Here is a 22,730-nt window from a genome sequence, read left to right as displayed (position 1 = left end):
GCAACTTGCCAATTATATGACTCCAGCCAAGTCATTACGCATTGTGACATTCATTATGTCCACTTAATAGAAGGGAAAGAATATATCACTTTTCCCATCTTCTCAACAGGGTTTAGGTCAAATGAAACAATGGATGTCACATCAGCATGTGAGTAAGCCCTAGATGGCTCATGTCCTGGGATCCCAATCTCCCTCCTTTCCTCCCTCCCTCCTTTATACATCAAGGGCCTCCTGTCTGAATTAACTTGTCCTAGGTATTACAAGAAATACCAAGATAACTCAGAAATTCTGTTAAGAAGCTTAAAACTCTACGGGAAATTATGCTTCTATGCGTGTTAAGAGGCAGGAAAGAAATACAGAAATATGCTCTAAGAGTTACAAGGAGGAAAGATTACTTTCTATTTAAGGGGTCTAGGAAAACCTCATGGAGGGAGAGGTATATGAGCAGGTCACTGAAATTTGGATAAAATATGGACACTTGGAGGTAATGGTGGAGAAAGGCATCTCAAAGGCACAAAGAAGGAAAAGTACGGATCATACACAAGAAGGACAAGAAGGACACAACAAGGTTGTGTTGGCAGAAACCCAGAACTCCCTAAAGGGGAACAGAAGGGAATAAAACCGGAAAGGCAGGCTGGAGCCAGACTGGAAGGCCCTGCAGTCAGACTGAGTTTGGACTCGAGTAGCACGCTTGCCCGCAACCTCCATGTGCCCACACTCCCTATCTGGATAAAATACCCCGTATGCCTCACTCTCCCTAACTGCTCTCACTCACCAGCCAGTTAGCATAGCCAGTTCTTCCTGCGGTCCCTCAAACTGCCCCCTACTAATTCTCACCTGGATTCCTTAAATAGGCCCCTGCCTCTGCTCTCTACCCGTCCCACTGCGAGGGATCCGTTCTCCACACTGATGTCTGATTGACCCAAAATACAATCTCCCCACTTAACTTCCCAGCTTAAATAACCCACAGATAACAGGCCAACACCTCCAAGACATTTGAGGTGTTCTGTGACTGGGGCCCTCTCCAGGCTTCGTCTTTGGCCTCTCCCTTGTGAGCCTCCGCCAGTCCTGCCACACTGACCTCCTTGCAGACCCAACCAGAAGTTCCTTAAACCCACACGTTCTCCAGCGCCTCTGAACCTCTGGATCTGCTGTTCCTTCTGCATGGAACCAATATCCCCCCTTTCTCGGACTAGATAACACCTCCTTTCTCTTTTAACACTCAGATCATGAATTAGCATTGTGCTGAATGTACTAGCCAACGTGTTTAGATAAAAAAAAATAGTAATAACCATAAAAGGTTTAAGTATTGGGAAAAAGAGGGAAATTCAGCATTTGCACATATGATTGCAGATTTAGAAAACAAGAGAATCAACTAAATAAAAGTGAAAAAATTGTAGAACTCAGTAAAAGAATACTTAACAAAATTTATATAAAAAAATAATAATGTGTCTTTATACAATGGTAACTAGTTAGAAGCTATAATATCAGAAAGTATTCCTTTACAGAGAATAAGAAAGGTAAAATTAGAAAAATTTAATCAGGAATTGTGAAGAACTGATATGAAGAAAACTTTAAAATTCTGGGGCGCCTGGGTGGCTCAGTTGGTTAAGCATCCGACTTCGGCTCAGGTCACAATCTCATGGTTCACGAGTTCGAGCCCTGCATCAGGCTCTGCGCTGACAGCTCAGAGCCTGGAGCCTGCTTTGGATTCTGTGTCTCCCTCTCTCTCTGCCCCTCCCCACTCATACTCTGTCTCTGTCTCTGTCTCTGTCTCTCAAAAATAAATAAAACACTTAAAAAAATTTTTTTAAAGAAAACCTTAAAGTTCAACTAGAAAGATAAATCTTGCTTCCAGATAGCAAGACCCATTGCGGTGTAAACTCCCCAAAGGCATGGATCTTCTCTGCTTTGTTCACTGATACACTTCAAGTACCAAGAACACTGTTTAGAAGGTAGAAGGTAGCGGGCACTCAGTAAATACCTACTGAATGAATAAATGCCTAAAACAATCTAAAAATTCCATGTGACCAACAAAATACAAACAGGATTTGTATTTATATTCTGGGAGAAACTAACAGAGATATCAACCTTCCACTTGAAAAATACACACAGGTAAGATCATTTTTTACCTAGCAGATGAGCACAGATTCAAGCATTCAGGGTTACGGAAGGCAGGGAGAGCCCAAATAACCAAAATGTTGTCTGTAGAAGTATTAATTGGTACAGTCTTTTGAAAGGACAATCGTGAGCAAGTTTTGACTGTGGCAATCCATAATGTCTCTAGATCGCTTTTGCTGATTATTTTCCTCACACAGTGATGGCAGTGCTGATTGAAATCACCCATGCAAAGCACTTAGCACTGTCCCTGGCAGAGACTAAGCATTCAAAATATAAGCTATTATTATTACGCTGCCTATAGAATCTTTTCAAGAGTTCTACGCACTACAACTGCAAAAGTCATCGGGAAGCGTTTGATTTCCAACAAGAGCCAGGCCTCCCCATTTACCTCTGCAATAAATAAGCACACCGTCTTCCTAACCACATTGAAAACAAACTGGAAGCTGCCGCTTCTGTATTTTTGACTTTTGTTATCACTTCCGAATTAAGCTGACTTTGTCAGACCCCAAGCACAGCCTCATTTTAGATAGCTAGAATTTAAATAATCTTTACAAACTCAGGACGTCTTTCTTTGTCCCATCTTGACATCTGGACCATGGCTGACATGGTTAGCAGCGGAATTCACTCACCACAGTGGGGGGGTCATTCCATTCTTCATAGGAGAGGGCAGCATACGGATATATGCGGTCATTGATGATCTGCAGAGTGGCCAGGGCAATGGCTTTAATTGACTGGAAGTACGCTTCCCAGAACCACCGTGCCTGTAAAGAAAACAACACTGAATTAAGTAAGCAAGCGAGACAGAGTGAAGAACTAGATGCTCCATCACAGCCACCTCTGGGTCTGGGTAATTCCTTTATTCCCAAAGGGAAAGAGCCTACAGCAAACGTTCCCTGCTGTTCAAGCCAGCTGCAGCAGAATAGTGCTGGAATAGTTTATCAAATACAGTCAAAATAGTGTAAGCAAGTGAAGTGCACACTGGGTTCAATCTGAATATAAGAGAAACTATGTCCGATGATAGCAACACATTATAGCAGAACACGTTATAGTCCTTTTTTAGATAAAGTGTACAAACCTTAAAGTTTACGATTCAGTGATTTTTTAGGGATGTACATACTCTTATAACTACTACCCATATAAAGGTATAGAACATTCCAGCAACCCCAGAAGATTCCCTCATGCTTCCCAGGCACTTTCTCAATCATCCGAGAGTAATCATTATTCTGATTTCTATTGTGCCTGCTACTGAACTTCATACAAATGGAATCAAAACAGTACTTATTCTCTTGTGCCTGATTTCTTTTGTCAACAGTTAGAATATTTAAGTCAGATTTTGCTGCCAAGGTTATGCTGGCCTCATAAAATGTTGAAAGTGTTCCTTCTTTTTCTATTCCCTGAGAAATTTAATGCAAGGTTGGCATTATTTCTTTCTTGAAAGGTTTAGAAGAATTCACCTAAAAGCCATCTGGGCTAGGTGTTTTTTGGTGTGTGAAGGTTTTAAATCATGATTAGTCCTCTTTCATCCACACAGGATTATGCGTATTTTAATGAGTGTCGGCTTCAAAAGTAGTATTTTTCAAGAAATGTGTTCATCTAAGTTGTTAAATTTATTGCACTAAATCTATTCAATGCGTTGTAGAATTTGCAGCAATATACCACTTTTCATTCCTCATGTTGATGATCTGTGTCTTCTCTTTGCATTTCCTCTTACCAGAGGTTTATCAACTTTATTAATCTCTTCAAAAAAACCAATGTTTGGTTTTGCTGATTTTTTTTATTGTACTTTTTTTTCTTATCTTTCTATCTTGTCTGCTATTATTTTTATTCCCTTTCTTCTATTTGGGGGGGCTTTAATTCATCTTGCATTTAGCTTCTTTTTTAAATTTTTTAAAATATTTTTTTTAATTTTTTTATTTTTTTAGATGTTTATTTTTGAGAGACAGACAGAATGCAAGTGGGTTGGGGCAGAGAGAGACGGAGGCACAGAATCTGAAGCAGGCTCCAGGCTCCAAGCTGTCAGCACAGAGCCTGACGCGGGGCTTGAACTCACGAGCTATGAGATCATGACCTGAGCTGAAGTCGGATGCTCAACCGACTGAGCCACCCAGGCGCCCCTAAAATATTTATTTTTGAGAGAGAGAGAAAGAGAGCACAAGCACGAGCAGGGGAGGGGCACAGAGAGAGAGGGAGACACAGAATCTGAAGCTGGCTCCAGGCTCCGAGCTGTCAGAGAAGAGCCCGATGCAGGGCTTGAACTCACGGACTGCGAGATCATGACCGGAGACAAAGTCAGATGCTTAACCGGCTGGGCAACCCAGGTGCCCTGCATTTAGCTTGAGATTGAAGTTTAGATTGCTGATTTTAATCTTTCTTTCTATGCATTTCTAATATATGCATTTAAAGCTATAAATGTACCTCTACGCATTATTTTAAATGCATCCTACAAAATTGTATGTCATTTTCATTATAGTTTAGGTAAAAAAAAAATGAACTTTTTAGAAGTATACCGTTTAATCTCCAAACATTTTGGGATTTTCTATTTACCTTCCTGTTACTGACTTCTACTTTGATTGCACTATAGTCTGAGAGCGTGTGTTATTTCAAAACTTTGCCCTCTGTCTTCAGCTTACAATAGTTCGCCTATAATGTACCTAGGTGTGGCTCGTGGTATTAACCCCACTGAGGTTAGAGCTTCTTCACCCTGTGGTTTGACATCTTTCACTCGTTTTAGAAAAACCTTAGCCAATATTTCTTTAAATATTGGTTCTATCACACTCTCTTCTAGGACTCCAGATACATAGAAATGTCTTCACCAAGCCCCATAGGTTTCTTATTCTCTGTTCTGTGCTGCAATCTGGGTATTTTCTGCTAATTTTTCTCCTGGTCTAATAATCCTCTGTCCTTTGTGTGTGTGTGTGTGTGTGTGTGTGTGTGTGTGTGTGTGTCTATACTGCTATCATACCCATATATTCACTTCTCCATTTAGTTCATATGTTTTTCAGTTACAGAATTTCCATTCGACTTTTTAAAAAGTAGATTTCATATCTTTGTTGCAATTCTCTTTTTTTATTGAGCATAGTTCCTGATTGGTAACCCCAACATCTGAATCACCTGTGGGTCTCTTTCTACTATCTGTATTTACTCTTCGTTTTGGTCATCTGGTTTCCATTCCCAATGAACCTCTTAATTTTTTATTGGACACCAAACATTCTGTATTAAAAACTGTAGCGGTTCTGGATGTACCAAATTATCTTCCTCCCAAGAGTGTAACATTTCTTCTGGAGGGCACAGCGAAGGCAGTCAGCCCACTTTAATCCTATCAGTGGGTGACTTTACCTTTTGTTGGGGCTAACTTTTCTTGGCTTTCCCTTTCTCTTGTAGTGGGGCCCTTTGGGGCCTTCAAGTAAAGCCTGGAGTGTCCACCAGGTCCCCTGTATCCTGGCAGCCTGGGATACCAAGCTCCATCTCACCAGTACTATATATGGCGGCTGGGATGTTTGCACAGCTTGTCAGGCTCCCAGATGCTTCTTTCTGCAGGGATTCTTACAGTCTTGCTCTGCTCACCTCAGGAGTTGGCAAACACTTCAAGGGAAGGCCACATGCCCAATTTTTGCTTACTTCCTGCGGTTCCCGTCTTCCAGGGATTTTGTCCTTCATGTCCCCGACACTTTGGGGTACCCCTAATTCCAACCTCTCGGCCCTAGGGGGCTGCTGCTTTCTGCTCAGACTCCAGATGTACAGACTGTGAATTAGAAAGTGCCCTCAGGGAAAAAGCTCAAGGGAACATGCCGCCCAGCGTGAGTCCCTTCCTCCAGGAGCCACAGTCCCTCAAGAACTGACTGTGCTGATGGCTCTCCAATGCCTCTCAACCGTTGCTCTATCTATTTTAATAAGCTTTGATACTTCTTTTTCTTTTCCTAGGAGGAGGGTTACTCTAATACTAGCTACTCTGTCACAGCCCAATGTGGCTTTTTGAAAGAAGACAGTTTTCTCGTCCAAGCAGAGTTCAGATTCAGTCCCCAAGAAAGCAAGACGCCGGTCTACGTGACCCGTCTGGCTTCATTCAGACTTGTGATTCCACTCGGAATCAGAGGCCGTGAGGAGTTCTGCAAGAGAGGGGACATTTGAAAATGGGACAAGAGCAATTCGAAATACAACTAAAACGGGTAGAAGAAAAAGATACTTTCTAGTCTACACCTGCTGACTTTTGTTCTGTTTCCCAGTAAGTGCTCCAATAATTAAGGAAAGTATATGATGACTACTCTCTCCACTAAGTATAAGAATGAAGCAAAGCCTCACAAAGAGAATTTCTGTTACTCAAAGAAAAGCTGACACAGGTTTAGCTACCAAGGGCACCTGGCTTATGCTGTCCTGTAGTCTGCCATCTGGGTAAGCCTCGTGGCTGGCTGGCGGCCTGCCACTGCTTCTTAGATACACCCTACTCACTCCAATTTCATTCCTGCTTAGTCATGTTACTGCTGTCCTGCCCATCATCCAGTCAAAATATTTACATTTTATGAGACCTGAAAGAATCCATCTTCCCTGGGAAACCTTCACTGATCACCCCAAACACCAACCATCTCTCCTTACCATGAAATCCCACAGCGCTTATAGCCGTTACCTTACAGGTTGTTTCTGCTATATTCTATTCTAGAATCGTCTTCCTGTTATTTCAGATGATAGCTTTTCTCTCCCCAGCTAGACTATGAGTTCCTTGTAGGTGTGAGGATGTCTGACCTGCTGCAAAGCACTTTGGTAGGCATGATCTCATTTGCTGTTTATAACCAGCATGTCACTTATCTGTGGCAGTTTCCTCTTCTATGTGAGGAAACCAAGATCCAAAGATGTTAAGTGGTAGAGTCACAACTCAAGCCCAGGACTTTTCCCACCCTGTTCTAGAGTATAAGGAGTACGAGCCACACTGTAAGTTTTAGGAGACGATCCTTTCTCAAGAAACTGAAAGGTGTGAAAATTCACTAAGAAGCATGAGCCCACACAAAAACACACACATCTTAAATATTCACCTCCTTTTCTACCCCAACAAGTCCATTATGTATTCTTTCATTTTAAATCGCACTCAAATTAAACCACACTCAAACATAAGCATTCCAAAGCTTTATGTTCCCATTCAATCACAGTGGAGACGGTAGCCTTTGGGATTTATAGGAAACAATGATCGGTAACAGATCCATCTAGCACACCAGCCAAAGGCACAACCATAGGACAAAGCTTCTAATTTAAGATGTCTCAAATCATCTCGTCCTGTCCACCAAATTGTAGTTCACTCGGAAAGGAAGCAAGCTTTGCACATAATCATAGCTCAAGTGTCTCAGCCTGAGGATAAGTGAACTTCTCAGGCTTAATTATTTCTGCAGGACCTCGGTAACACCTTGTAGTATTTAGAAGGCATTATAATTTATGGCCCCTCCAGGACTCAGTATCAGCCACTTGTCAGCAGAGGGGAAGGAGTTTTCAGCTATGCTGGCAATGCTCCCATTCAGTAAGCAAATGCTTATTATGTTTTGGTTTCCTTTTTTCCCCCAAAACAGGGGCCACATTTATCACTACCCGAAAAGTTAAATGAGGGTCTCTTCAGCATCTATGCAAATTTCTCAGTCACTTAAGCCGTGGGAGCTGCACAGTTGGAAGAGTTAAGTCACAGAGGCATTGGTCATACCAATGTAATCTCGGACAAAGCATCTAACCTTTCTTCATTATACATATGCCTCTGTAATTTTATAAAACATGCAGATTTCAAAGCATAAGAACTACAAAGTTCTTACGACGCTTCCAATCCTGAGAATTACAAAGTTCCTACAGATCTGGAATTGGGCCCACTTAAAACTATCACAAGTATCAAATTAAAATTGCTACCTCGGTTTATACATCAGCTAAATGTGATTAATTGCTTTGATTTTCAGTAACATAAAGCCACCAGGATGAGCAATAACCAGTGTTTAAAGGAAGCCAGTGCAGCACTGTTGAAAAGCCATGGCTATGAGCACAATTCAAGTTACTGAACCTCCGGTTTTTCTGCATCCGTAAGACAGAAAGCATACCACCTAGGTCAGGAAGCCGTAAAGATTCGATGATGTTTACAAAGCTCCTCACTGGGTACTAGTGCAGAACAGACAATTGGAAACTGTTGGCTCTGTCCTCAACACTCCCACCCGTCCTGTTCCCTCAGGGTCTTTGTCACTTACATTAGAATACATTCCACACCGTTTTGGAGTGAGAAGGCAGGGAGGGGAAGAGGAGTGACAGAACGGGACCCCAGTGTCACACTCCACTCATCTCAATTCTTGAAGGCAGTGAAGAAATCCAACATATCAGAGAGTCAGAAATAATAAAAACACATCACATGGGAGTGACAGAACTTTATAATGAAAAGTACAGCTATTAACACGTCCCTTCTAGCTTAACCTCCAAGCTTCCAAGGAAGAAGATGGTCCTTCTCCAGAAACTGGGAGAGAGGGAACACATCCGGCTTTGCTCACCACGAAGTCCCCACCTTCGGCACGGTGCCTGTCAAAGAGGAGGCAGGCACACACTTGCCGGAAGACTGAACCCACCTGGCACCAACCCTCAGAGGCCCAAGGCAGCATGGGGACCACAGGTACCTCATGGAAATCTCCAAACCTTGTAAGTGCCAAGCCATCATTTAATAAGAATGATCACATCTTGTATACAGAATTTTAAAAGGTGAGACATGGGGGGTGTGGATTTGAGGGAAAAGAAGGCAAATCCATTCCTAGCTGGGACATCAAGGCAGAAACAGGACTAACAGTGTCCCACACATTATGCTTAGCGTAGACTATATAGACTAGGTATAGACCGTGAGGGAGATAAACAGTTTTAAAACTATGTCATGTAGGGGCACCTGGGTAGCTCAGTCAGTTAAATGACTGACTTCAGCTCAGGTCATGATCTCACAGTTTGTGAGTTCGTGCCTCGCATCAGGCTCTGCGCTGACAGCTCAGTGCCTGGAGCCTGCTTCGGATTCTGTGTCTCCCTCTCTCTACCTCTCCCACTCGCCTGCTCATGCTCTGTCTCTCTCAAAAATAAATAAACATTAAAAAAAATTTTTTTTTTTAAAAACTATGCCATGTAAGTTTGCTACCTAGGAGTGGTCGGGATAGCTAACTGTGCAAGGTTTATGTAGAAGAACCCCTCAATTACCCCAAAGTGGTCCAAGAGCATCTTCACCCCAAAAGTACAACAATGGCTCTCAGTGCCTTCTCAGTAACCAGCCAACTCTGAACGGTCCTTTTCATCAGAACCTCCAGAATGTGACCCATGTTGATGGCTTCGTTCTAGTATACTGGAGTCTTCTGATGAAAACCACACACGCACACAAAACAAACAACAAATCAGCCAGTTATGCTTCTGTCCCAAATTCCAAGTGATAATGCTGTCCAAACACCCAACAACAGCAGGTACCTATGGATCAGAACTTGTCCGGATACTGCTCTATTCCCCTGCCCCCAATCCAGTGGGTGCTCACAACATAAAGTATTTGCTTCCGTTTAAGAGGTAGAAAGCCACAAGAACACAGACTCCACCATAACAATGAGAAAACACAACCAATAACCCACCAACATCCTAACTTGTTTTAGGCCCGTCAGAGGGCTGCGGTCATAAGGCAATCAGGGAATTCGGATTTCAAAGGGTGACAAGCTCCTCTAGGAAAGATGGGACAAATTATTCCAGCTTCGGAAGATCACAGAAGGTAGAGATGCTGCAGTAAAAGCCACCAAAGAAAACAGCTAAAGTATTAACGAATTCTTAAAAAGTGTCGGCTAGCAGGACTGCTGGGAAGCTCTAGGCACAAGGGGAGTCAGCAATCCCTTGCAAGCTCTTTCCTGCTGGATGTACCTGAGAAGGACTGCGGCCGGGAAGGAAATCAAAGAGAGGCCGCCCCAGTGGCACACAGGCACACACTCTGCCCATTTCCTGGACTTCTTTTCATCCAAAGCAAAGCCTTAGAGGGCTGGGGGAGGAGCAGGAAGCCCTCCCATACTCAAGCTACAATCACAGACGTACTGGCTGTGGGGCAGGTGTGGAAAGGCAGCCAGCCACCGGGGCCGGGTAGGAACCCTTTCAGCTCCCTCCAGACCACCACTGAGGGAGAGGGCAAAGCAGAAGCCTCGGCCCCCACGGGAGGGGTAGGAAACTCTCTCTAACCCGAGACCTCTCCCAGGTACGGAAGAAAATAGGGCTTCCAAAGGGAGGAGGAGCAGAACCTGAGAAGCCCCACCTCTAACACCCTGGCAAACGTGTCTGCTCAAGACTACCACTGGACCGGGAGAAGGGAGAATCCCACCGTCCCCACCGTTAGCCCAGCACCACATACAAGCAACGGGAGTCCGTCGCTGAGGGCACAGGCAGGCAGGGCCTGCTCAAAGCAGAGGGTGAGGCTAACTCTGAGGAAAACCTCAGTACACTGGCCCACACTGAGAACAAGGCAGCGGCTGGCCACCGGCAACATCTGAAGTCCAGGTGTGTGAAGGCGAGCCAGGCAGCAGAAAACCCAAATGCGGCCTGTTACACACTAGGCCCGTCAGCCTCGTGCCCATTTCTGAATATGACATCTACTTTAGGGTGTTTTTACTACACAGTATCCATCCTCCAATCAGAATTTACCAGAAAACAATCCACTGTCATGATATAAAGCTGCCAATAGAACCAAAGCAGACCAAAGATGACCAAGCTGTTGTGGAATTATTACACAAGAACTTTAAGATAACTACAATTAATATGTTACAGAATCTAGGGAAGAAGGGAGACAACTTGCATCAACAGACGGGAATATTCACTAGAGAGACGGAAACTATACAAAAATGACCAAATGAAAGGCCAGAAGTAAAAATGTAGTATAAATGAAGAATTCCTTCAACCAGCTTATCAGCCCACGGGAAACAGGAGGGGAAAAGAACAGCGAACTTGAAAATGGAGAATTATCCAAACTGAAATGCACAGAAGAAAAGGTGTGGAAGAAAACAGAGATCCAAGAACTGCAGGACGGTATCGAATGTTCTGTCATACCAGTTACTGGAGCCCTAGGAGATGGGGTGGAAAACAAGGAAACAGATGTATTCATTTAAATGATTTTCCAAAATGGATGAAAAACAACAACACATAGGCTCAAGAAGCTCAGAGAACCCAAACATTAAATAAAGCATTCACCTTCTCCCTCAAAAAGCTGAAGGAACAGCCGTACCGTTAAAGGTGCGAAAGCACGTCTGCCTCTGAGCACGCAGGACATTCAAGAGATCTGAGCCACGGGAGATTCTCTCAGCGCGCTAAGGTCGACGGAACCGTTCCTTTCCGGTGAAGGGCTGCAAGGTATTTTCACGCCCCACACATTAATTTCTCAAAGCTGTGTCTGAAGATGAATCTCAGAACTGCCAAAGGGATTCCAAGTCTTTCCAAACACACGGACCAAAGGCTCACTATCTCCTTTTCGTTTGTTTGCTGCGACAAAATGGACCCCACGCGCGTTCCTGCCTTTCCCAAGCCTCCTGGGCAGCACGCTCAGGGTTACACGGGTTCTTTCCCTCACTGTCTTACAGGAGAGGTGACAACGCCGGAGCAGGGGGCCTGATGCCCTTCCTGGACAACCGTGTCACATCCTGGAGGCAGCAGAGACAGGCTCAGGTCGTCTCTACCTGACAGCTAAAAACTCAGCGGTGACGTCAAATGATAACCCAAGCATCCTGATTTCTAGTTGACAATTACTGTCGGCAGGACTACTTTTGTTTTTCCTTTTGCTTACTCTCTATGTTTATAAACATAAGAGTTACGTGAAAAGAATATCAACCGGGGGCGCCTGGGTGGCTCAGTCGGTTAAGCATCCGACTTCGGCTCAGGTCATGATCTTGCGGTTTGTGAGTTCGAGCCCCGAGTTGGGCTCTGTGCTGACAGCCTGAAGCCTGCTTCAGATTCTGTGTCTCCCTCTCTCTCTGCCCCTCCCCTCTCATGGTCTGTCTCTGTCTCTCAATAATAAATAAATGTTAAAAAAAAATTATATATATATATATATATATATATATATATATATATATATATATATATATATCAGCCAAACCCCTCAGAGGCACTTCTCCTGGACTGAAGGTTTTTCTAGAGCAGAGAAAGTTCACAAACAGGTAATACACCTTCACTCAATGATTAAACAAACAATAATAAATAGAATTTACTTTCTTTAAAATAAAAAGAAATTTCTGGGGTGCCTAGTGGCTCAGTTAGTTAAGTGTCCAACTTTGGCTCAGGTCATGATCTCATGGTTCATGGGTTTGAGCCCCGCATCGTGCCGACAGCTCAGAGCCTGGAGCCTGCTTTGGATTCTGTCTCCCTCTCTCTCTGCCCCTCCCCCACTCACACTCTGTCTCTCTCTCTCTCTCAAAAATAAACATTAAAAAAAATTTTAATAAAAAAATAAAATTTCTGAAGAAAAGGATTAATATACCTAGGATTTATCAGCACTCCATTTTTTCCTTCACTTAAAATACTCTGTTAATTTCATTGCATTTAGGATACTTTACAACATAAAATACGAGAGTGTTTTTTTCACTCCCTTGTTCATGAGCTGCTGTATTTGCCCTCTCCAGAGGCATCCTCCACCTGAAAGTCCAATACCTCTGGGACACTCTTCCACCATCCAGTGAAGTTTCCTAGTCCCCTCTTCTCAATTACCTGAACACAGCACCAGAGGAACCCACGTCTATCATGCTCACAAAAGCACAGACATCTGTTTACGTAACAGCATCAGAAGTCATTCTGCGGTTTTTTGGTAGGTGTAAATCCTTTTTTGTTTCTTTACCATGCAAAGTGGTAACTGCTTTCTTTTTAACTTTATTCTGAAATAATTTGAGACCTCAAGAAACAATGGTAGTACAGAGGGTTCCCAAACATCCCTGACTCAGGTTCCCCTTTCGTTAACATGTTACTTCACCATGGCACAATGATCAAAACTAAGAAGTTAACATGTAGTTAATTCCATTCACTAGACTTTTTCTTTATGGATTTCCCCAGTTTTCCCTTAAGGTCCTTTTCTGTTCCAGGATCTAGTCCAGGAGGCCTCACTGCATTTAGTTGTCTTGTCTCCTTAGTTTCCTCCAATCTGAGAAAGTTTCTCAGTCTTTCCTGGTCTTTCACGACCTTGACAGTTTTGAATAGTACTCATCAAGCATTTTGTAGAATGCCCCTCAGTTGGGGTCAGTCCGATGTTTTCTAATCATGAGACTGAGGTTATGGATTTTGGAGGATGCTCCAGAGGTGATATGCCCTTCTTCTCACATCATATCAAGGGACATACGCTATCAACATGACTTATCATGGGGAAATGAACCCTGATCACCTGGTTAAGGTGGGGTCTGCTGGCTTCTCCACTGGAAAGTTACTGTCCCCATTCCATATTCTATTTGTCAGAAGCAAGTCACTATGTTTGTCTGCATTCCCAGGGAGGATAATTAAGTTCCACCTCTCTTTCCTTCTCCCTCTGCCCCTCTTCCACTCCCGTACACATATGCATGTTCTCTCTCTCTCTCTCTCTCAAAAAAAAAAAAAAAAAAAAAAGAAAAGAAAAAAATCCTTAAACCCATGGGGATTTGTGGCTTGTGGAAATATTAAAACATTTTCTTTCCCCACTAATAATTTTACTAAATAAAAAACATGACATTTGCCTTAAATGTTAAGTAGAAGCCCAATCATATATCTCATCTATTTAAAAGAGAAAACACATAGCTACTTTTTATTAAAAAGCTCAGACATGAAATCTACTGAGCCCTCAAACATTTCTAAATTTCAATGGGTTCTAGTCTCATATTTAATTTTACCCTGCTTGTAAACACAGAATTACTGTTCAAAAATAAAGCAACCACCCAATTCGATCATCTGGAAAAGAATGAAACAAAGTTCAGAAAACAAGTAGTAATTAATAAGAAAAGAGAAAAAAGAAAGGAATTTGAAAAGAAATCCAAGAGCTTTGCATAGATTGGCTATTCATAAAACTTAGAGAATCAGCTAAAAACCTATCAGAACTAGTAAGAAAGATCACTAAAGTAACCAGCTACAAAATAATTTTTTTCATAAACAAATAAAACAAAACTCCCAACTGTTAAATCTCAGCAATACTCAGTGAGACTGTACACACACAAGTTAGTGGCAGGGCCCTTCCCATTACCCCAATTTTCACAGTCCAGATTACTTAGTCCTTGTGATCAACAATAGTTGCCTTCCCAACATCCTTTACCTCCTCATCTTTACTAACAAAATAGTCCAGCCTTTTCTGCGGCAATGCAAACAAGGTGTGCTTTCCTAAATAAAGAAGATAAAGTCTTGCTACAAGCCTTTTGGTCTTTTCCCTTGGCCCTCTCTCTCCTGCTTGCCTAGAATGCAAACATGGCTGGCTGGGATTGAAGCAGATGTACTGTAACTGAAAAGAAAAGGCCAGCCTGCTGACGTGGTGACAGAGCAGAAATACAGAAAGAAACCTGCTTCCCTCGCAGCATCACCGAATCACTACAATTGTCCTGGATGAGCTACTTCCGCATTTCTTCTAGTGTGAGACCTGTATCGCTTCTCGGCCTTTTAGCTAAGATCAAGTGTAGTGTGAGACCTGTAAACCCTAATTTCCTTAGGCAATTGTTAGTAGAGTTTTCTTTTATATTCTCCTAGATATCCTCCTGATACTGTCCTCTTCTGTGAAGACCATAATATGAACTTCATGACCTTAAATAAAGCAATCATTGTTTATAGATGATAGGACTTTATATCCAGAAGAATCAAGAGCATGAGCTAGAAATCTGCACAGTAAGGATAAAATCCAGGAAGGTGAACAACTACGAAATATATATAATAAAATCAATAGTTTGATTCTACTTCTAGCTAGGTTACAGAAGATCACAAAAGACTACCATCTATACCACAAGAAAACATTGGACAAAGTAAAAATCTTTCTATTTTTTAGAGCCAAATCATTTGTGTTCTATAATCTTGTTAAATTCACCTATTAGTTCAATAGTTTGTAGATTACTTTGGCTTTTCTGATTATACCACCATGTCATTTCCAAATGAAGACAGGTTAACATTTTCTTTTCCAATTTTTATGTCTTTATTTTCCTTCTCCACTGCCTAGGACCTTCAGTACAATACTGAATACAAGTGGTAAGAGTGAGCATCCTTCACATGATCCCAATCTTAGGGGAAAGCATTCAATATTTAATCACTAAGTAGTATGTTAGATGTAGGTTTTTCATAAATATCCTTCATCAAATTGCAGAAGTTCCTTTCTATTTTTCATTAGCTGAGAGTTTTTCTCAAGAATCGTTGAATTTTATCGAATGTTTTTTTTCTACATTTAGAAGATGATGAGATGGGTTTTCTCCCTCAGTTTGTTAATGTGGTAATTTACACTGATTAATTTTTTTCAATGTCAAACCAACTTTACATTCCTCATCTCACTTAGTCATGACACAGTATCCTTTTTTTATATGCCGCCAGATTCAATGTTATGATTTTGTTTAGGATTTGTGCATCTGTGTTAATGTGGGATAGCTGCCTGCCACCAAGAATTATAAGATGCACCATTATGTCATATAATCCTAAGAAAAAGTTCTCAAGGTATGACACAACACTAAAACATTATCAATTGTAACACAAAGCTGACACCAGAGACTTTATTTGATTTTAACATTTATTTATTTAGAGAGAGAGAGTGGGTGTGTGTGCATGCACATGAGGGGGAGAGAGGGGGAGAGGGAGGGAGGGAGAGGGGAAGAGAGAGAGAGAGAGAGAGAGAGAGAGAGAGAGAGAGAGAGAGAATCCCAAGTAGACTCCACACTGACAGCACAGACCCTTATGCGGGGCTCAATCCCACAAACCGTAAGATCATGATCTGAGCCGAAATCAAGAGTGGGATGCTTAGCCAACTGAGTCACCCAGGCGTCCTGTGACATCAGAGATTTTAAAATGTGAAAAAATATAGGTCTGAGAAGAATCAGTTAAATATGGTTTATACTTTTCCACTTCATCCTCCCAACAATCCTATAATTAACGTATCTCTACAGACAAGAAAACAAGGCTCAGAAAGATTAATAGTAACTTGTCTGTCATCACAAAGCTTTTAACCTGACAGATCCAGAATTCAAAACCACTTTGTCTAACTCTGAAGTCGGTGTTCTTTTCATCATAGTTCTGATGAAACCACAGACTGCCTTAAAGGATAAATCCAGAACTGTACCCAGGCTTTGAATCAGGTTGGGTTTCACCTGTTAAGGCTTTTCTCCAATACAGGTTTCTCTGAATGTCATTAACTAAACAGAACATGATTCTCAATCACCAAGGCAGTATCCACTAATAATACCACATGTTCAAATTAAGTGAAAGAGGCCTTGTATTAAATGATTCCAAAGTGCATGAAAGCAATAAGTCTCCCAGGGAAACTAGGGATTGTGCTGCATAAGTAGTGACGTGTCAGCTGGAGGACGGCCCACAACTTACAACGCTTGTCTGCAGCACCAACTTTAATACGGGTAGTAGAAAGAGTACAAGAGTCGAACAGATAGGATTCTCATTTGGGCTTCTGCCATTAAATAGTAAATAAATGTTGACAAGCCATTTAACTTTCCAGATCTCAATTTTCATACCTTACAATTGAGAGAGGACTCTTCTACACTCAAAATTCAGAGGGATGGAAATTCTAAAAAAGAATCACAGATGCTAGAGATCAAAAGCACTGTTAGAAATGAAGAAGGCCTATGGCAGGCTCATCAGTATGGGATGGACAGGGCTGAGGAAAGGATCTCTGGGCTTGAAGGCAGGACAAAAAACCAGAACAGAATATCCAAAGCCTGTGGGACAACCGTGAAAGGTGGAACATATACGCAATGCAAACACCAGGAGAAAAACAAAAGGAAAAGAAGCAATATCTAAAGCAATAATGACCAGTTTCCCCCAAACTAATGTCAGACACCAAACCACAGATCCAGGAAGCTCAGAGGGCACCAAGCAGGAGAGTGACCAAACGCACGGCACCTGTTTCCCGTCCGTATCACACTAAAACTTCAGAAAATCAAATATTTTTTAAAAATCCTGGAGGAAGAGGGGAAAAAAACACTTCACCTATAGAGAAGCACAGGTGACAATTATGTGCAACGTCTCCTCAGAAATATTGAAAGTGAAAAAAAAGCCCACCGAGCTAGAATTCTGTACTCTGGAAAACCCTCCTTCAAAAGTGAAGTTTTGAACAATAGAGAAATTCTCAGACAAACAAACAACTGAGAGGATTTGTTGCCAGTAGTCCTGCCTGGCAAGAAATGTTCAAAGAAGTTCTTCAGAGAGAAAGAAAACGACATGGGTCAGAAACTCAGATCTACATGAAGAAAGGAAGAGAATCAGAGAAGAAATAAGTAAAGGTAAAATGAAAAAACCTCTATGTCTCTCTCTCTCTTTTTTTTTTTTCGGAGAAGGGGAGGGAGAGAGAGAATCTTGCAACAGTGAGATCATGACCTGAGCCAAAATCAGGAGTCAGATGCTTAACTGACTGAGCCACCCAGGCGCCCCAAAACTTTTATGTTTCTTATTCTTAATTCATCTAACAAGTTGTTCAAAGTAATAATGGCAACAAATGTATTCCATTACCTATGTTCATGTATCAATTAAATGACAGCAGTGATACAAGGGATAAGAGGAAATAAAATTCTGTTGCTAATGTTAGGTATAGACAGTTTCCTAGACTTAAGGTGGTTTGACTTACATGTTTTTGACTCTACAATGATATGAAAGCAATACGCATTCAGTAGAAGCCATACTTTGCATTGTGAATTTGGATCTTCTCCCAGGTTAGCGATCTGTGATACGGTGACGCTGGGCAGAGGCAAGGAGCTCCCGGTCAGCCGCGTGACCGTGAGGGTCAACGACCGCTACACTTAACAACCATTCTGTTTTTTATTTTCACTACAGGATTCAACAAATTACAAGATACCCAACACTTGAATATAAAATATGCTTTGCATTACATGATTTTGCCCCACTGGAGGCCAATGTAAATTCTCTGAGCACATTTAAGATAGGCTAAGCTGAGCTATGATGTTCAATAGTTTATTTGTATTAAGTGCATTTTCAACTTGTAACACTTTCAACTCACTATGGGTTTACAGGACATATCCCCATCGTAAGTCAAGGAAGATCTGTACTTCCACAACCTATGAAGCAGTAAAGTGTTAATATGAAAGTGAACTTGGGGGGCGCCTGGGTGGTTCAGTCAGTTGAGCGTCCAACTTCGGCTCAGGTCATGATCTCACTTCTCATGAGTTCGAGTCCCACGTCAGGCTCTGTGCTGACAGTTCGGAGCCTAGAGCTTGCTTCAGATTCTGTCTCCATCTCTCTGCCCCTCCCCTGCTCACACTTTCTCTCTCTCCCTCCCTCCCTCCATCTCTCTCTCTCTCTCTCTCCCAAATATAAAACATAAAAAAAAATTTTTTTAAGAAAAAAAAAAGAAAGTGAACTTGGATTTAATGGATATGTACAGCGCAAACCTGAGGGCAACCACTAAAAATGTTTCAAAAAACAAATGTAATTGACATGCTAAGAAAGTAGAGAAAATGCAATCGTGTAAATACTCAACTATAACCACAAAAGACATAAAAAGTGTGGGAGTCAGAAAAAGGAATGAGGAACAAAGAAAAAACTAGAAAACAGTAATAAATATGGCCAATATGAATCCAACTATATTAATAATCACTTTAAATGTTAATGGTCTAAATATACCAATTAAAAGATCGTGAGAGCGGATCAAGACCAAAACCCAACTACACGTGCCTATAAGAAACCCACTTTATCTCTCTCAAAATAAATAAGTAAACTTTGAAAATAAATACAAGAAACCCACTTTAAATATAAAGACACATAAATTAAAGGTAGAAGGATGGAGAAAAATACACCATGCTACCACTGATCCAAAGCAGTAGGAATAGCTGTATCAATTTCAGAGAGAGTAGAATCTGGAGCCAGGAAGTAATCAGGTATCACATAATGATCAAGGGGTCAATACCCCTAGAGGACAACAGTCATGAACGTGTATGCACCCTACACAAGACCATCAAAATATGTGGAGCAGAAACTAACACAAGCCTAAGGAGAAAAAGATGCTCCACTATGAAAGCTGGAGACTTTAACACCCTCGGTCAGAAATGGACAGATCCGAAAGCCAGAAAATCAGTAAGGACACAGTGGAACTTAACAGCACCATGTAAGTGACATCTGTAGACAACTTTCTCCAACAGCAGACTGCATAGTCTTCTCAAGCTCACATGGAACATTCACCAGGACAGACCACATTCTGGGCCATAAAACATACCTTAACAAATTTAAAAAAAAAAAAAAAGATCTTATAATGTCAGCTCTGATACCACAATGGAATTAAATTAAAAATAGTTACATGGTGGATACATGTCATTGTACATTTGTCAAAACCCAGAGAATATACAGCACCAAGAGTGAACCATAAACTATTGACTGGATGATAATGAAGTATCAGTGTAGGTTCAACCATAACAAATGGATCACTGTGGTGCAGAATGCCGATACGGGGGAGTCCGAGCATCTGTGGAGACAGGCGGTAACGGGAACTCTGTCTACATTCCACTCGATTTTCCTATAAACCTAAAACTGCTCTGAAAAATAAAATTAGGGTCGGCTGGGTGGCTCAGTCACTTGAGTGTCTGACTCTTGATCTTGGCTCAGGTGATGACCCCAGGGTCATGGGACTGAGCCCCACATCGGGCTCCGTGCAGAGCATGGAGCCTACTTAAGAGTCTCTCTCTCCCTTTCCCTTCATCCCTTCCTTGCTCGCACTCTCCCTCACTCTAAAATAATAAATAAATAAATACATACATACATACATACATACATACGTACGTACGTACATACATACATAAATAAATAAAATTTACTAATTTAAAAATCCTTCCAGGTTCACCTCCTCCTTGAAACTATACAAGGCCCTTCTTTTCTAATTCATCTGACAATTTTTACACAAAAGTCAGCATTATCCTCTGTCCCACTGTTATTTTATAGAGGGAAAAAAACTTATCTTCCCAGTTAGACTAAAAACTCTTTGATGGTGGGCCCACAATACAAACCAGAATTTCCTAGCCCCCACCTACAGGCAAGCATTCAAGAAATCAGCCCATAAATCCTACAGACTTGGGGCAGTGGGTTTCTGTGAATTCTCAGAGCTTCTGTAGGCTGGTATCCTGCAGATGGCTCCAAGTGGCTTGGAAAATTGGAATGGATTAAGGAGACAGAATGCCATCCACCACGTCACAACTCCTTTTTCCCAAGAGCAGCAACAAAGCAGGATTAGGCTTGGCGTAACCAGTAGGGTTAACCAGGGGGAACAGCTAAGAACCACTAAGAACCATTTTAAATACAGCCACTGCCCAGTGCAAGATTTCAGGTATCACACCCTAGTGAACAAATCTTTGCTCTTCTAGGATCCCACACAGAGCCCATTAATTCTTGCTAGGAATTAATCTCAATTTTATTTTCACCTTATCCCTCATTCTCAGCCTTCTAAAAAGAACATTAGGATTTAGAATCCACAGTAGATTTGTTGTTATTTTGTCTTGTTTAAAACAGTCTCCATCCAGGGGCGCCTGGGTGGCTTAGTTGGTTGAGCATCTGACTTCGGCTCAGGTCATGATCTTGTGCGGTTCATGAGTTCAAGCCCTGTGTCAGGCTCTGCTGACATCTCAAGCCTGGAGCCTGCATCGGATTCTGTATCTCCCTCTCTCTCTGCCCCTCCCTTGCTCGCACATGCTCGCTCTCTCTCTCTCTCTCTCTCTTTCTCTGTCTCTCAAAAATGAATAAACAGGGGCGCCTGGGTGGCGCAGTCGGTTAAGCGTCCGACTTCAGCCAGGTCACGATCTCGCGGTCCGTGAGTTCGAGCCCCGCGTCGGGCTCTGGGCTGATGGCTCAGAGCCTGGAGCCTGTTTCCGAGTCTGTGTCTCCCTCTCTCTCTGCCCCTCCCCCGTTCATGCTCTGTCTCTCTCTGTCCCAAAAATAAATAAACGTTGAAAAAAAAAATAAAAAAAAAATGAATAAACATTAAAAAAAGTTTTAAATGTCTCTATCCAGCATATAACTAGTGAAAAGGAAGAAAAAAATCACCTTAATATTAAGAAACACAGTTAGGAAATTCTGCCATACTCAATGAACGCTTTTTCTCTTTCCCGCCCCTCTTAGGGCTTTGAAAACTTGCTCATGAGCTTTCCCCTTGGTGGCCTGCACAGGACTTACTCCTCCCAACCCAATTTTCTCCATGCCTAGCATTTTTGTTAACCATCTCTTAATTTAATCCCATCTTCCCGGCACTGAGATCTGTTGAAGAAGCTCTACACAGTCCCCCAAGCCATGTCTCCCCAGCACGCTCCCAAGAATTTCTGAAGGACGGCAGCAGCAGCCACATCCCTGCATGAAGACTCAAGTACGCAGCTTCCCCTTCGTACAGCTTATTTATAAAAGTTCTAGATCTGGGGCGCCCGGGTGGCCCAGCCACTTAAGCATCCCACATGACTTTGAGACCTGCGCTGGGCTCCACACTCACAGTATGGAGGCTGCTTAGGATTCTCTGTCTCCCTCTCTCTCCGCCCCTCCCCTTCCCCACTCAGGCTGTCTGTCTCTCTCAAAATAAATAAGCCTAAAAAAAAAAAAAAGTTCTAGATCTTATTCTCGCATCCCAAACTATGAGTCACTCACTCAAAGGGTAGGAAAACGAGCAAGCACACGGACCAGTACTCAGATCCTACTCTGCCACACAGCTGGCTGGAGAACTCCCAAAGGCCCGGACATACGTGCATCTCGCCCATTTCGAAGCAAAGACTTCCTTCTGTTCATCTCCAGTCTCAGTCGTTATATTTACGGGCAGTGATTAAAGAATTAATACAGTCAGTTCTCCGTATAGTTACCCAAGAAAATGGCCACGGCACAGATTCCCCAGTGATCAGAAAAATGTAAGGAACAGGTCTGAAAGCTGAAGTCCAGGGCAATCCTTTCTGAAGGGAGGACAGGGTGCTTGCCTAAGTTCACAGAGTTTTTCATTAGACAGAGTGTTTTTTCCAAGGGCTAATACACATTTACAAGCTCTTTATAAGCTCACATGGCATCATGTTGCATGGTTGGTTCCTATAAAGAGCTTAAACCTGCGTTATCATCAAAGAAAGGATGGAGAGAAAAAACTAGAAAACATGGGATGAAGAGAAGAAAATGAAAACCGGAGACGCCAAATTCCTTTCTTTCTCTAAGTCACGCCATAGGGTTTAGAACGGGAGAAGAAAATCTGCAATTAGGTGGAAACAGAAAACGGAGACAAGAGGAAGCAAACTATAAACCGTTAGCAATATCAGAATGTCTCAAAAGACGTACATGCTCTCAGTGTGAACGGCAAATGCCCCAGGAGAAAGGGTAAGTGAACTGAACGCTGTGTCCAATATTCCCACCCCGAGAGGACGATCATCAGCTCACCGTCTAACGCGTGCTGCCCACAGAGCAACGTAGGCACCGCGCAGGCGAGGTTCGCACCTATTTTGTTAACTGCTGCGTCCCAG

At 42.3% G+C, this 22,730-nt stretch overlaps 1 protein-coding gene across 3 annotated transcripts in view; it reads right to left on the bottom strand.

Annotated features, from left to right (window-relative positions):
* The window catches only part of EXT2 (exostosin glycosyltransferase 2), a 144,429-nt gene that overhangs the window by 70,751 nt on the left and 50,948 nt on the right, over positions 1-22,730 (bottom strand). For all 3 annotated transcript variants that reach the window (XM_023239782.2, XM_019812301.3, XM_019812300.3), the window contains exon 8: positions 2,751-2,882. In XM_023239782.2, coding sequence (XP_023095550.2) covers positions 2,751-2,882 — 132 coding nt within the window. The remainder of the gene's footprint in view (positions 1-2,750; positions 2,883-22,730) is intronic.

Source organism: Felis catus, chromosome D1 (genome assembly GCF_018350175.1).
Source record: "Felis catus isolate Fca126 chromosome D1, F.catus_Fca126_mat1.0, whole genome shotgun sequence".
In the NCBI taxonomy this organism is placed as follows: domain Eukaryota; kingdom Metazoa; phylum Chordata; class Mammalia; order Carnivora; family Felidae; genus Felis; species Felis catus.
Note: the sequence above shows the minus strand (reverse complement) of the source record. Positions and strands in the feature narration are given on the sequence as shown.